Raw genomic sequence first — 16,024 nt, 5'->3', positions numbered from 1 at the left:
CAGATGGAGACAGCAATAATAACACAGTATACAGTAAGCTCCCTCTATTGGTCACTGCTCGTCACCACTAGCGAGCAGGTTTACATTTAAAAGTAAATCTATACAGGGGATTTGGAGTTCTGTGTATCCAAAACTTCAAGTAGAATCAAAGAATGATAGAATCATACAGTTGGAAGGGACCTCCTGGGCCATCTGGTCCAACCCCCTGCTCAAAGCAGGATTCGCTAAATCATCCCAGTCAGATGTCTGTCCAGCCTCTGTTTGAAGACTTCCTTTGAAGGAGAACTCACCACTTCTCGTGGCAGCCTGTTCCACTCATTGATCACTCTAACTGTCAAATTTTTTTTTATAATATCTAATCTGTGTCTCCTCCCATTCAGTTTCATCCCATTGCTTCTAGTCTTTCCTTGTGCAAATGAGAATAAAGATGATCCTTCTACAATGTGACAGCCCTTTAGGTATTTGTAGACAGCTATTAAGTCTCCTCTCAGTCTTCTCTTTTGCAAACTAAACATTTCCAAATCCTGCAACCTTTCCTCATAAGACAGGGTTTGCAGACCGGTCACAATTCAGGTCGCTCTTTTCTGAACTTGCTCCAGTTTGTTGATGTCTTTTTTAAAATGTGGTGCCCAAAACTGGACACAATATTCCAGATGAGGTTTGACCAAAGAGGAGTAGAGGACAATAATGACTTCACGTGATCTAGACTGTATGCTTCTGTTAATACATCCTAGAATTGCATTTGCCTTTTTTGCTGCTGCATCACACTGTTGACTCATATTCAGTATGTGATCTATTAGTATACCCAAGTCTTTTTCACATGTGCTGTTGCTTAGCCCTATTCCTCCCATTCAGTATATGCTTTTTTCATTTTTATTGCCCACTGCTCCAGTTTATTTATATCTTTTTGAATCCTCTCTCTTCTCTAGTATTAGCTATCCCTCCTAGCTTTGTGTCATCAGCAAATTTAATCAGTTTACCCTCAATTCCTTCAACTAAATCGTTGATAAAGATGTTGAACAATACAGGGCCCAGGACAGAGCCCTGTGGTACCCCACTTGAGACATTCTTCCAACTGGATGTGCAGCCATTTATGACCACTCTTTGGGTCCGATCACTAAGCCAGTTATGAATCCACCTAACAGTTGCCTTGTCCATTCCATACTTAGTCATTTTTTCAATAAGGATTGTATGAGATACTTTGTCAAATGCTTTGCTGAAGTCAAGATATACTATATCTACAGCATTTCCTTGATCCACCCAATCAGTGATTCTGTCATAGAAGTAAATTAAGTTAGTCTGACATGACTTATTAGTTACAAACTCATGCTGACTCTGTTTAATCACTTCATTCTTATCCAGGTACTGACATACATGTTGTTTAATAATTTGTTCAAAGATCTTTCCTGGTATAGAAGTCAGACTCACCGACCTATAGTTGCCTGGGTCCACCTTCTTCCCCTTTTTGAAGATAGGAACAACATTTGCTGTTCTCCAGTCTTCTGGGACTTCTCCTGTTCTCCAAGAATTTTCAAAGATTATGGAGAGGGGTTCAAAAATTTCTTCTGCTATCTCCTTCAGTACTCTGGGGTGTAATTCATCTGGACCTGGAGACTTGAATTCATTTAGGTTAGCTAAGTGTTTCCTCACTATCTTTCTGTTTATAGATATCCTGGATTCTTCTATTCCCTTAATAGGACAGTGAAGAACAGTTGATGTTATATTTCCTTTCTGAGAGAAAACAGATGCAAAATAGGAATTTAAAAGTTCGGCCTTCTCAACATCCTGTCTTACCATTTCATCATTTTCATACTGTAGAAATCCTATAGCATCTTTGACTTTTCTTTTGCTTTTGACATATCCCAAAAATCCTTTATTATTGCTTTTGACATCTCTTGCAAGCCTCAATTCATTGTCAGCTTTAGCTAATCTGATTTGTGCCTTGCAGGTTCTGCAGATAGCATTATATTCTTCTTTAGATATGCCTCCCTCTTTCCATTTTATAAACATTTCTTTCTTCCTTTTTAGCATGTGCTTAAGTTCTGTGTTCATCCATCCTGGTTTCCTTAAATGCTTCCTATTCTTCCCTCTTTTCAGAATTGTTAACAATTGTGCTTTGAGAATTTCATTTTTCAAGATTTCCCATCCCTCCTGGACATTTTTGTCTTTAAGGATATCCAGCCACTGGATCCCTCCAATTCTCTTTCTGAATGCCTTAAAATCTGCCTTTCTGAAATCTAATCTTGAAGTCTGAGTCTTCACAAGTCTTCCTCCTCTAGTTATCCAAAATTCTAAAATAGCATGGTCGCTACCTCCTAGGGTCCCAGCCAATTTTACCTCCTCATCCATTTCCTCCCTGTTTATAAGGATTAGATCCAAGGTAGCAGTTCCCCTTGTTTTCTCCCCTACCTTTTGGAAGATAAAGTTGTCAGCAAGAGAGGATAAGAATTTCCTTGACCTGTTAGTTTTGCCTGAGAGAGATTCCCAACAAATGTCTGGATAGTTGAAATCTCCCATGACAACTATGTCATATTTTTTGGAGAACTTGGCCATTTGATGCATAAAGAGTTCATCCATATCTTCAGCTTGCACAGGCGGCCTGTAGTAAATATCTACAATGGTGTCCTTTTCATTTTTCTGTCCTTGTATTCTTACCCAAACAGTTTCCACAGAACTCCCAGTCTCTGAAGCTTCAATCTCTGTGCAGATATACGCGTTTCTAACATACAATGCGACACCTCCTCCTCGTTTATCAAGTCTGTTTCTTGCAAATAAGTTGTATCCTTCTAGTCTTGTATTCCAATCATGTGTATTGTCCCACCAAGTTTCAGTGATTCCAATGACATCATATTTCTTTTCCTGCATTAGTAGTTCCAATTCTCCTTGTTTGTTGCCCATGCTTTGTGCATTAGTATGGAAACATTTTAGTTTGTGATTGTTTTCTCTTTCTCCAAAATTTTTTTTTCTTTTTAGATTCTTTTGTCTTTGTTCTTCTTTTCCTCTTCTAATAGCAGAGTTCTCAATAGCATTTGTCAGGTGTATGGCTTTTTCTGGTATTTTGCTTCCCTTCTGACTTTGTTCTAGTTTAAAGCTCTCCTTACAAGTGTAGCAAGGCGACTTCCAAATACTTGTTTTCCAGTCTTCGCAAGGTGTACCCCATCTCTAGCAAGTAGTCCATCGTAAAGGTAAGTCACTCCGTGATCCATAAATCCAAATCGTTGCTGACGGCACCATCGACGTAGCCAGTTGTTCACCTGCAGAATCTTATTCCACCTCCTTGTTCCATGGCCATCCACTGGGAGGATGGAAGAGAAGACCACCTGCGCTCCCAGTTCTTTCACTTTCTTGCCTAAGTCTTCAAAGTCTCTGCAGATGGTTTCCAGGTCGTTTCTTGCAGTGTCATTTGTCCCCACATGTAGTAGCAGGAATGGGTAGTCATCTGTAGGTCTGAAGAGTCCTGATATCCTCTCATAAACATCTTTAATTTTTGCACCTGGAAGACAGCACATTTCTCTTGAAGTTGTATCTGGTCTGCAGATAGCGGCCTCTGTTCCTATCAACAGGGAATCCCCCATGACCACAAGTGCTCCTAAGTTATAGTTAGAAATTATTCAAAAACAATTGAATTATAAATGAAACAATAATGGAGATTTACTTTGCTCCATTACTTTTTGATTCTCTTCATATTTGTCTTCAGTGTTTCCTAACTGATGTATTCTGCATTTTGTGCTTTTCAGGAGAAACCAAATCCTGAGTTATATTTTCACGATGAAAACTTAACAGCTGTTGTAACTGACTTGTTCGCTGCTGGAATGGAGACAACCTCTACTACCCTGAGATGGGGCCTTCTACTGATGATGAAATATCCAGAAATCCAAAGTAAGGAGACATGACTAGTGTTTGTTGTAAATACAGGGTGGGCCATTTATATGGATACACCTAAATAAAATGGGAATGGTTGGTGACATCAACTTCCTGTTTGTGGCACATTAGTATATGAGGGGGGAAACTTTTCAAGATGGGTGGTGACCATGGTGGCCATTTTGAAGTTGGCCATTTTGGATCTAACTTTATTTTTTCCAAAGGTAAGAGGATCATGTGACACATCAAACATATTGAGAATTTCACAAGAAACACAGTGGTGTGCTTGGTTTTAAGGTAACTTTATTCTTTCATGAGTTATTTACAAGTTTATGACCATTTATAAAATGTGTTCAAAGTGCTGCCCATAGTGTTGGATTGTCAATGCAACCCTCTTCTCCCACTCTTGACACACTGATAGCAACACCACAGAAGAAATGCTAGCACAGGCTTCCAGTGTCGGTTGTTTCAGATGCTGCACATCTCGTGTCTTCACAGCATAGATAATTGCCTTCAGACCCGAAAGATAAAAGTCTAAGTTCCAATTTTTATTTTGCCAAATCTGCAAATTCAGCGAGCCGATCTGGGTCATCCTCGTTGAGATGCTGCAGCAGCTGGAATTTGTAAGGGTGCCATTTGTGAGTAGCTAATATCTGCCGAAGGGATGTTCAACTGATGCCACTCTCCAGTGACATGCGACGAGTGCTACGCTGTGGGCCCTTGCTGAATGAAGCTAGGACAGTAACTGATGTTTCCTCATTAGTGAAAGTTTTCTTGTGTCCACATTTTGGCAAATCCAACACTGAACCTGTTTCACAAAATTTGGCAAACAGTTTGCTAACTGTAGGATGGAAGAAGGGTGGTCTCGTATGGTGTCTTGCATTGAAATCTGCTGCAATGACCCGGGAACTGTGTTCACAAGACATCAACACAATTTCTATCCGCTCCTCACGTGTTAACCTCTGCGACATGTCAATGGTTGTAAACAAAGAGTAACTTGTAAATATCTCATGAAAGAATAAAGTTACATTAAAAACAAGCACACCATTGTTTTTCTTGTGAAATTCTCAATAAGTTTGATGTGTCACATGACCCTCTTCCCATTGGAAAAAATAAAGTTGGATCCAATATGGCCAACTTCAAAATAGCCGCCATGGTCACCACCCATCTTGAGAAGTTTCCCCCCTCCTATATAATAATGTACCACAAACAGTTATGATATTACCAACCATTCCTATTTTATTTAGGTGTATCCATATAAATGGCCCACCCTGTACAATAGAAATATACATGCAGCTATGTTTAACTGTGACTGATAGAAGCAGCACTGTTGATTTAGAATCATCCAGCAACTACAGTGGATAAAATATCATGGATGACAAGGAAGTGGTTAGCTCAGCCCCAGGGGATACTAGAGAATTTCTTATTGTGTCGTGGACATCTAAGAGTAAGGTATGTGCTAGAGAGTCTCCTGTCAGACTGAAATTAGACAAGCTGAATAGACCAGTTCTTTTGGGAAATGATTGCTGTAATCATAGAAGCAGTCAGGACAGCCAGGAGCATATTTATTATCTCAAAATATAAGTGGGAGAGCTACTGCACTGGACTCATACCCCTCCCCCCACCTCATGTCAACCCAGCTTCTTGTCTCGCTTTGTAAGGGGGTGTGGAATGCCACTCTTGGAGACAGACCAGTGTGAAAAGTTTGTTGGAAGGATAGCAGATATTTCTTCCAGTCAGCTTGCCAGCATAACCCTGTCTTCCATAAGATCCAGTCTCAGTAGCCGCGATTCTGAGCCACATAATCCTAACCATGATCCTCTTTATTCACACAAGGCTGAGTGCCTGTAGACAAGTAATCCCACACTTGGACACTCTGAAGCACAATTGCCAACAACAAGTCAGGAGAAGGACCAGGATCCAGAAGTGGAAGATGAGGTGGTGGACAATGAAATCACTGACCCAATCTGGGAAGGTGACATGCAGAACGAGGACACCAGTGCAGAAGGGAAGGTATCCGCAGCACCACAACAGGCAGGAAGAGGCAGTGAAGTGAAGTTGCCATGCCATGGGTTAGGTGTTCACGAGTCTGGTGCTTTTTTAAAAACAGTACAGTTAACCCACAAAAGGTCATTTGCAACATCAGGAAGGGCAGGCTAATTACGAACCTGACCATCACCAGCATCCTCAGGCACATGACAGCAAAGCACTCGACTAGTTGGGCCAAAAGGCAGGGTCTTGAACAGTGTCTGCAGGTAATACCAATGGCTCTTCCCCTTGTTCTACATGCACTCCAATCCTTTGTCTGCGTTGCAGGCTAACATGCCTCCCACCATGCACCTGTCATTGCACACTCGCAACCACTAACAGCAACTACGTTCATGTCCTTGAACTACGTTCATGTGCAGCATTCAGTTGTCCCTACCCCAGTACTAGGGATGCAAGCATAAATACGCAGCCATCCACAAGCCACAATACTAAGTGGCCACATTTCCTGACTGCTTGCTGAAGCCTCGTGGTGGTGGCCATCCATCTTTACTCGGTCCCAAGCTGTCACTATTGCTACCGGTGTGCCATTCCCACCTTATACAAGTTTGTGTCCATGCTATGTCTAGTGTTTTTACTGGGGAAGGTTCACTTAACCACGGACACCTGGACAAATGCTTGTAGTACACTGCATTTCCCTGATGGCAGACTGGGTGAACAATGTGAACACCGGGACAAAGTCTGCCCCTGGGATATAATACGTACTACCAACATCGAGGATTGTGGGCCTTGAAGCAATCAAGGTTTCCTTCACCTTCTACAGCAGTTCCTGCATTTCCTCCTCCTCACCCTCCATCTCTGAAACGTCAACATTAGAGTTGAGCGACTTTTGGTTTTTTAGGGTCGCGTTTCGTTTCGTGAAACCCGACTTTTCCAAAAGTCGGGTCGAGCAAGATCGTCTGATTATAGGAAAAAGTCGGGGTCGTCCCGAAACACGAAACCCAATGTAAGTCAATGGGGAATAAAAGTCGGCAGTGAGAGGAGGACAGGAAACACACCTACAGTGCCCATTTGAATGCCAAAAGCATCAATTCTTCTTACTTAAGCTTGTCAACCTTAATTAACTTCATAATACAAGTTACGCACTGAAAAATGGGGGTTATTTGGCTAAAGTTGTGGGGGGGGAGGGCTGGCTGCAGGTTTTCATGTGCCCTGGGAGAAAGAGCGCCCCTTTAACACATACCACAACTCATCATGCTCCGATACGGCAGAGAAATAGCGGTATAGTACAATGAAAATTACCTCACTTTTTACATCTCATGACGAGGCCCATCTATTTCTCCATACAGAATCATTGGTCCCATATAATGTTTGAAACAGTATATGATGAGCTCCACATAATGCTACAGTATATGTTGGTCCCCATGGATGAAGCTCCACTGTCTTATGGGCCCAAATAATGCTCCAAACATAATGGGCCCCATTTCTAATGCTCTAGTGTATAATGGGCCCTGTAAATGCTGCTCCAGTGTCTGATGTCCACCTTTGCAATGTTCCAGTGTATGGTGGGCCCCATCTATCATTCTCCAGAGTATAGTGCTCCCCAAAAATTGCTGTCCCAACATTGAAAACAATCAAATAAGTCTCCTCGCTAGGGAATCCCTGTACTTGTCTGGATTCCTCGTCGTCCCCAAGCAGGGGGGGCCCACTCATTGGCGACGGCACTGGCACAGGGCCCCTGATAGTACGGTGGTGTGTCTGATGGTGGGTGGGCCGAACCTGCACTTTCATCTGCAGCTTCCTCTTTGTCACCGTGTAAGATGGAACTGTATATGGGAAGGGTAACCTGAGTTTCATCAGGGTCAGATTCAGGTCGTGTAGCGTGCGAGGGGAATGTAGTGGTCAGGGTCAATGTACCAGCAGATTCATCGAGCAGTGGCTGGGCATCAGTGCACCTGTGTCGCCCCCAGGAGTACGGTCGCCACAGTGGCTTTACCTTCTTCCTAGGGAGTGTGATGTCATGCTTGGGAGCAACGAACGATCTCTCTAGCAGGTTAACTGATTGGGCGGCGTTATTCCCACGAGTCATGACCCTCCAAACAGCGTTCATGAAGGCAAAGTGTTTGTTTTACGTGGGCAGTATGGTTGCAAAGCTGAACCTTAAAGGAATGTCCAGAAGGGCACCACCAGGAGTGGAGCCTACGGTTAAATTCGACTCCACCTGGGAAACCTCAACCATGCCAGCTACAGAACAGATGCACACATTGCAAGCTTAATTCCGTTAACGAACGAGACTCCGTCATGCCCCGCGGTCCGAGTCCGGCTTACTAGACGGACACGTGAGGCTCTGGCACATGAGATTGGCCAATATCTGGTGTGTCATGCCCTTACATGTCCGTGGCTGCATGTGCGCTACACTGAAAAGGCCAGCGTTTGTCGCTTACAGGTGCAGATAACCCGCTGAACAACGTTAGTGATGGGGATCACTGATTACAATTATTACCCGTGAACAATGATTTCCCAGTAAGTGCAGGTCAACCGCAGTTCCGGAATTAGGCCTAACCGTCATTCCTGAAAAAATGAAAAACTTACGTGTGCAAACCACAGGTGCTGTAGCTTGCTTAACAGCTCGCCAGCCGTTCTCACGCCCAGTATGGATTACACGTGATTGCACAAAGGTGAGAAAGGGTACCGTATCCCCAGATAACATGTATGGATAGCGTACACATTCAAAATATATGTCTATACATCAGGAGGCAGGCTCAGACGGTGTTAGGCCCAGTATGGATTGCACGTGATTGCACAAAGGTTAGAAAGGGTACCGTATCCCCAGATAACATGTATGGATAGCGTACACATTCAAAATATATGTCTATACATCAGGAGGCAGGCTCAGACGGTGTTAGGCCCAGTATGGATTGCACGAGATTGCACAAAGGTTAGAAAGGGTACCGTTTCCCCGGATAACATGTATGGATAGCGTACACATTCAAAATATATGTCTATACATCAGGAGGCAGGCTCAGACGGTGTTAGGCCCAGTATGGATTGCACGTGATTGCACAAAGGTTAGAAAGGGTACCGTATCCCCAGATAACATGTATGGATAGCGTACACATTCAAAATATATGTCTATACATCAGGAGGCAGGCTCAGACGGTGTTAGGCCCAGTATGGATTGCACGTGATTGCACAAAGGTTAGAAAGGGTACCGTATCCCCAGATAACATGTATGCATAGCGTACACATTCAAAATATATGTCTATACATCAGGAGGCAGGCTCAGACGGTGTCAGGCACAGTATGGATTTGACGGCCCAGACTACACAGCGGAGGAGCAGGGAGAGGTAAAGATTGCAAATGCTGGGGCCCTGCCAAGCAAGGGGGGCCCACTCGTGGGCGTCGGTACTGGCACTGGGCCCCTCATAGTACGGCGGTGTGTCTGACGGCGGGTGTGCACCACCACCGTCAGAGACACTTGATTGCACTACCCTGTACCAGTGCCCGCGCCCAAGAGTCGGCCTACCCACCTGTCCAGGGCAACGGCACTCGCACGGTGTCATGCGCTAGGTGGTGACCCCGGCCATGGGGGGGAGGCCGCACAGTTAGGGAGTTTTAGAAAGTGGCATATGTTGATGTTGGACATTCAGCTGATGCAAAAGGTGAAATAGGTCAAGTCCCAGGAAGAGGTGGACCAAAGCAAGCCATTTTTCTGTCACCCTATGTGTCATCAGGGGAAGGTGGGACAAAAACCTTGGAAACCCATGCGTGGTTCATTTTAATAAAGGTTAGATCATCCACATTTTGGGTTGACAGACGTGTCCTTTTTTCTGTCAGTATTGATCCAGCTGCACTGAAGACTCTTCCCGATAGCACACTTGCAGCTGGCAAGCGAGCTCCTGTAAGGCATATTGGGCCAATTCAGGCCAGGTGTCCAGTTTAGCGGCCCAATAGTCAAAGGGGAATGATCTGTGTGGGAGAACATCGATATGGGAGGAAATGTAGTTTGTAACCATAGTTGACAACTGCTGTCTCCTGTCACTTTCCATCGATGCAGTATTACCAGTTGTGTGAGCGGTACTTGAAAAATCAGTCCACAACATTGTCATGAAACCCCTGTCTCCAACGCCACTTCTGCTGTGTGCACCACGAACACCTCTGCCAAGCTGCCCCCGGCCCGTACGGCTCGTGTGAGAACCATAACCGCTGCTGTGTGCTGGGAATGCCTCAAGCAACCGATTTACCAGAGTTGCTTGTTTATTAGCCAATATTAGGTCAAGGTTCTCCTGTGGCATGATGTTTTGTAATTTGCCTTTATAGCGTGGATCCAGGATGCTGGCCAACCAGTAGTCGTCATCGTTCATCATTTTGGCAATGCGTGGGTCCCTTTTTAGGATCTGCAAGGCATAATCTGACATGTGGGCCAATGTTCCCGGTGTCAATGATGCACTGCGAGTGCTGGTTGGAGGAGCACTTTCTGGCAAATCCACATCCCTCCAGTCACGCACAAACCCTGTACCAGACCTTGCCACGCCAACATTTTCACTTGCCCCACGAGATGCATCCTCCTCCCCTAAGTAATCATCCCCATCATCCTCCTCCTCCTCCTCCTCTTCTTCCTCCACCTCGTCCAGGAGAGGTCCCTGAGCAGACAATGGCTGAATGTCATCAAGGATTCCCTCCTCCTCTTCCTCCTCATCAACATTGGCTGCAGACGCCTGCTCCTTAAGGTGCGTCAAAGTTTGCATGAGCAGACGCATAAGTGGGATGCTCATGCTTAGGATGGCGTCGTCTGCGCTTACCAGCCGTGTGCATTCCTCAAAACACTGAAGGACTTTACAGAGGTCTTTCAGCTTCGACCACTGCACACCTGTCAACTCCATGTCTGCTCTCAAAGTGCCTGGCCGTGTATCCTCCCACAAATGCATTATGTCCTGCCTCTGCTCGCACAGCCGCTCCACCATTTGCAGGGTGGAGTTCCACCTTGTTGCAATGTCGATAATGAGGCGGTGGTTGGGAAGGTGGAGCAATCGCTGCAGCTTCTGCATACGAACGGAGTGTACAGGCGACCGGCGGATGTGCGCGCACAGTCTTCGCACCTTCTGGAGCAGGGCTGTTAACTCCGGATAATTTTTGAGGAAGCACTGCACCACCAGGTTCAAGGTGTGAGCCAAGCAAGGTATATGGCTGAGTTTTGAAAGGGCTATGGCTGCCACAAAATTATGGCTGTTATCACTAACTACCTTGCCTGCCTCAAGATGTACACTGCCCAGCCATGACTCAGTTTGTCGCTTCAAGTACTCGGCCAGCACCTCAGTGGTGTGTCTGTTGCCCAAACACATCATCTTCAACACAGCCTGCTGACGCTTTCCACTAGCTGCTCGATAGGGGGACACATCGTGTGCAACAGTGGCAGCTGCAGATGGAGTGCTCGTACGACTGCGCTCTGTGGACGAGCTTTCGCTTCTGGAGGAGGAGGAGGAGGAGGGTCGAACGCCTACAGCCAACTGTTTCCTATAACGTGGGCTAGGCAGCACTGTCCCACCACCGCTGTCCCCTGTGGACCCTGCATCCACCACATTAACCCAGTGCGCAGTGATGGACACGTAACGGCCCTGGCCATGCCGACTGGACCATGCATCAGTTGTGAGGTGCACCTTTCCGCTCACTGACTGCTTGAGTGCATGGACAATGCGGTCTTTCACATGATGGTGGAGGGCTGGGATGGCTTTGCGAGAGAAGAAGTGGCGATTGGGTAGGTCATAGCGTGGTACTGCATAGGCCATGAGTTCACGGTAAGCTGCGCTTTCCACCAACTGAAAGGGCATCATCTCAAACGAGATTAGTTTGGCAATGTGGGCGTTCAAACCCAGTGTACGCGGATGAGAGACTGAGTACTTTCTTGACCTACTCATAGTGTCTGGGAGGGTGAGCTGGACTTGAGAGCTGCATATGGTGGAAGTAGCTGTGGACAGGGCGGACTGAGAGAGGGTTGATGATGGTGATGGAGTTGGTGTTCTTTCTGATGGCCTAGAATCAGTCTTTCGTTGATATAACAGTGGGATTCCCTGACTGCTGTGGTCTTGCAACGACACCTCAACATTTGCTGCTGTGCTAACCGGTGGGCTTACAGTGGGGGAAACAATGTAGCGTTGCTGACTACCTTCGTTGTGATCAGTTGCACATGTGGCACTTGAGGTTTGGTGTTGTGTCCACGCTTGCAAGTGCATGCTGGTTAAATGTCTAAGCATGCAACTGGTATTCAAATTTTTCAGATTTTTCCCTCGGCTAAAGGTCTTTGCGCACTTCTTACAGATAACCTTGGCCTGATCATGAGGATTTTGTTCAAAAAAGTGCCACACTGCACTCTTCCTACTTTGGCAGACATTTTGCGGCCTAGCACGCTGTGATCTTTTGACCCTCTGGACAAGCTGTCCAGCAACTCTTTTGATGTTTGGAACCTGTCTTTGGAGTGCTCCGGGCCTGCCAGATAACAGCTGTTGCGATGTCGATGTCTGCTGTGGATGCTCCTCATCTGAGCTATTGGAAGCAGCACCCTCTTCCCCCAATGGATGCCAATCTGGGTCAACAACTGGGTCATCCATCACCTCCTCTTCTATGTCATGTGCACCTTCCTCTGTGTCACCGTGTATGGTGGTATAGTGTGCGGGACGGGGCACCTGAGTCTCATCAGGGTCAGAATCTGGCTCTGTACACTGCGAGGACAATGTAGTGCTCTGAGTGAATGTACCAGCAGAATCATCCATCAGCGGCTGTGCATCAGTGCACTCCATGTCAGATTCATCTTGGCCTGGGTAATTCACCATTTCACTTGATAATCCAGGCATGGTATGTGAAAACAGCTCCATGGAGTAATCAGTAGTATGGCCTGCGTCATCCTTCAATCTTGGTTGGGGTGAAGGACACAAGGAAAGGTGTGGTTCATGAACATGAGCCTCCAATGACGACTCAGTGCTTATACTTTTTACAACTGAAGAAGAGGAGGCGATAGAGCTGGAGGCTCAGTCAGCAATGTAAGACAAAACTTTTTCCTGATGCTCTGGCTTTAAAAGCGGTTTGCCAACTACTAGAAAACTAAGCGTTCTAGGCCTTATGTAGCCAGACGATGACGCAGGCTCAACACCTCCTGCATTCGGTCCTATTTTGCTCTTGCCGCTACCATCAGATCCACCACCATCACCATCATTACCAGCTGCCAACCCCCGCCCAATTCCACGGCCTCTTCCACCAGCCTTCCTCATTTTTGGTAGAAATGTAGACAAAATCCAACAAACTATATAGTAATGTAAAACAAGGTACAAGGTGTCTATAGGACAGGGGAGATTTTGAATTTCTGCAGACACTTGTGGACACTGGACACTTTTGGATTGTGTGAGGCCCACTGATATCTGAGCGCTATGTCACAGGCTCGATGGCACAGCTGTGACAAAAGTGACGAGAGGATAAGGGAGATTTTGAATTTCTGCAGACACTTGTGGACACTGGACACTTTTGGATTGTGTGAGGGCCACTGATATCTGAGCGCTATGTCACAGGCTCGATGGCACAGCTGTGACAAAAGTGACGAGAGGATAAGGGAGATTTTGAATTTCTGCACACACTTGTGGACACTGGACACTTTTGGATTGTGTGAGACCCAATGAATATCTGAGCGCTATGTGACAGGCTCGATGGCACAGCTGTGACCAAAGTGACTAGAGGATAAGGGAGATTTTGAATTTCTGCACACACTTGTGGATACTGGACACTTTTGGATTGTGTGAGGCCCAATGAATATCTGAGCGCTATGTGACAGGCTCGATGGCACAGCTGTGAACAAAGTGACTAGAGGATAAGGGAGATTTTGAATTTCTGCACACACTTGTGGACACTGGACACTTTTGGATTGTGTGAGGCCCAATGAATATCTGAGCGCTATGTGACAGGCTCGATGGCACAGCTGTGACCAAAGTGACTAGAGGATAAGGGAGATTTTGAATTTCTGCACACACTTGTGGACACTGGACACTTGGATTGTGTGATGCCCACTGATATCTGAGCGCTATGTCACAGGCTCGATGGCACAGCTGTGACAAAAGTGACGAGAGGATAAGGGAGATTTTGAATTTCTGCACACACTTGTGGACACTGGACACTTTTGGATTGTGTGAGACCCAATGAATATCTGAGCGCTATGTGACAGGCTCGATGGCACAGCTGTGACCAAAGTGACTAGAGGATAAGGGAGATTTTGAATTTCTGCACACACTTGTGGACACTGGACACTTTTGGATTTTGTGAGGCCCAATGAATATCTGAGCGCTATGTGACAGGCTCGATGGCACAGCTGTGACCAAAGTGACTAGAGGATAAGGGAGATTTTGAATTTCTGCAGACACTTGTGGACACTGGACACTTTTGGATTGTGTGAGGGCCACTGATATCTGAGCGCTATGTCACAGGCTCGATGGCACAGCTGTGACAAAAGTGACGAGAGGATAAGGGAGATTTTGAATTTCTGCAGACACTTGTGGACACTGGACACTTTTGGATTGTGTGAGGCCCACTGATATCTGAGCGCTATGTCACAGGCTCGATGGCACAGCTGTGACAAAAGTGACTAGAGGATAAGGGAGATTGGATTGCTTTTAAAAAAGCAGTTTGCAGAGCAGTGGGTAAACAGCAATGCCAGCCTGTCAGGAAGCCTTAAAAGGCAGCCCAACAACCAACACCACTGATACACCACAATATAGCCTCCCCTTGCACTGCACACACAGTGACTGGTGTGTTGTGCAGGCCAAATCGCTAGCAGCAGAAGCAGTTTTTTTTTCTTCTCAGCAGGACAAAAAAAAAAATTGGGATTGCTTTTAAAAAAGCAGTTTGCGGAGCAGTGGGTAAACAGCAATGCAGGAATGTCAGGAAGCCTTAGAAGGCAGCCCAACAACAAACACCACTGATACACCACTATATAGCCTCCCCTTGCACTGCACACACAGTGACTGGTGTGTTGTGCAGGCCAAATCGCTAGCAGCAGAAGCAGTTTTTTTGTCTTCTTCCCTGCCTAACTCTCTCCCTACAGAATCAGCAGCAACCTCTCCCTATACTGAGATTGGCAGAAGTAAGATGGCGGTCGGCGTGCACGCCCTTTTATACCCCCTGTGACGCCCACCAAAGCAAGCCAATCACTTGCATGCCCTTCTGAAAGATGGTGGTGACCCCTGCCTATGTCATCACGTTGCCCACAGTGTCCGTGGATCCTGATTGGCTGAAAAAGAGCGCAAAACAAACTTTTGAAACGCGACTTTGGCGCGTAAGTCGCCGACCTCGGCGCGTAAGTCGCCGACCTCGTGGCCGACCTCATCCTAGGGTCGGGTTTCGTTTCATGAAACCCCACTTTGCCAAAAGTCGGTGACTTTTGAAATTTTTCTACCCGTTTCGCTCAACTCTAGTCAACATAATTCACAAGCCGGATGCACTGCAGCACTTAATCACTGCATTGATCAAGTGGAAACAGGCTCTGCTGAAACTAATCTGCTTAGGTGACAAACTGCACACCACTGCAGAGTTGTTGAAAGGTCTAGTAGACCAGACTGATCTGTTTCTTTCCCCTGATCCTACAACCAGGCATGGTCATGTGTAACCTGGTGGCGGCTATGATGCTTTGCAATCTCGTACACTTACCATGCCTAGCCCCAAGTGCTCAACTTAGTGGTTCAGCATTTTCTCCAAACCCACCCAGACCTGTCTGAGCTACTTGTTGTCATGGTTTGGACAGGGTTCATGCCCCGCCCTCAGGGTTAATTGTTGTGGCCTCCTTTTGTATCTGGGAGGGACACTTATACCCACAATGGACTAGGGTTCTCTGTCAGTTATACTTTTGTGCTCTGTGTGCCTGACCCCCTGGTGTGCGTGTTCATACTGTGCTTGTTTGTTTGCTCTCCGTGCTTTATCTGGTCCGTTTGACTCTCTCGGTCTCTTTGCCCTGTGTTACTAGTTGTTTGCTTACTAGGTTTATGACCTCCAGCTTCCACCTGACCATTCTTCTGTCTCACTCTCCTGTACCTCGCTTACCTCCCATTTTTTCACCTCAGCACAGAGATTATTACCTCATAGTACTTGCTGCTGCAAAGTAACAAAAGAAACAAGGTAACATCTATTTTATCTCCTATTAATACCA

The 16,024-nt window shown here is 46.0% G+C and overlaps 1 protein-coding gene across 1 annotated transcript in view; it reads left to right on the top strand.

Annotated features, from left to right (window-relative positions):
• LOC141098648 (cytochrome P450 2C5-like) overlaps nt 1–16,024 on the top strand; it is a 206,986-nt gene that overhangs the window by 183,977 nt on the left and 6,985 nt on the right. The window contains exon 11 of the mRNA XM_073586620.1: nt 3,738–3,879. Coding sequence (XP_073442721.1) covers nt 3,738–3,879 — 142 coding nt within the window. The remainder of the gene's footprint in view (nt 1–3,737; nt 3,880–16,024) is intronic.

Source organism: Dendrobates tinctorius, unplaced genomic scaffold, assembly GCF_039654945.1.
Source record: "Dendrobates tinctorius isolate UK_male_01 unplaced genomic scaffold, ASM3965494v1 ptg000093l, whole genome shotgun sequence".
Taxonomy (NCBI): domain Eukaryota; kingdom Metazoa; phylum Chordata; class Amphibia; order Anura; family Dendrobatidae; genus Dendrobates; species Dendrobates tinctorius.
The sequence above is the reverse complement of the archived record's forward strand: the minus strand, read 5'-3'. Positions and strand labels throughout refer to the sequence as shown.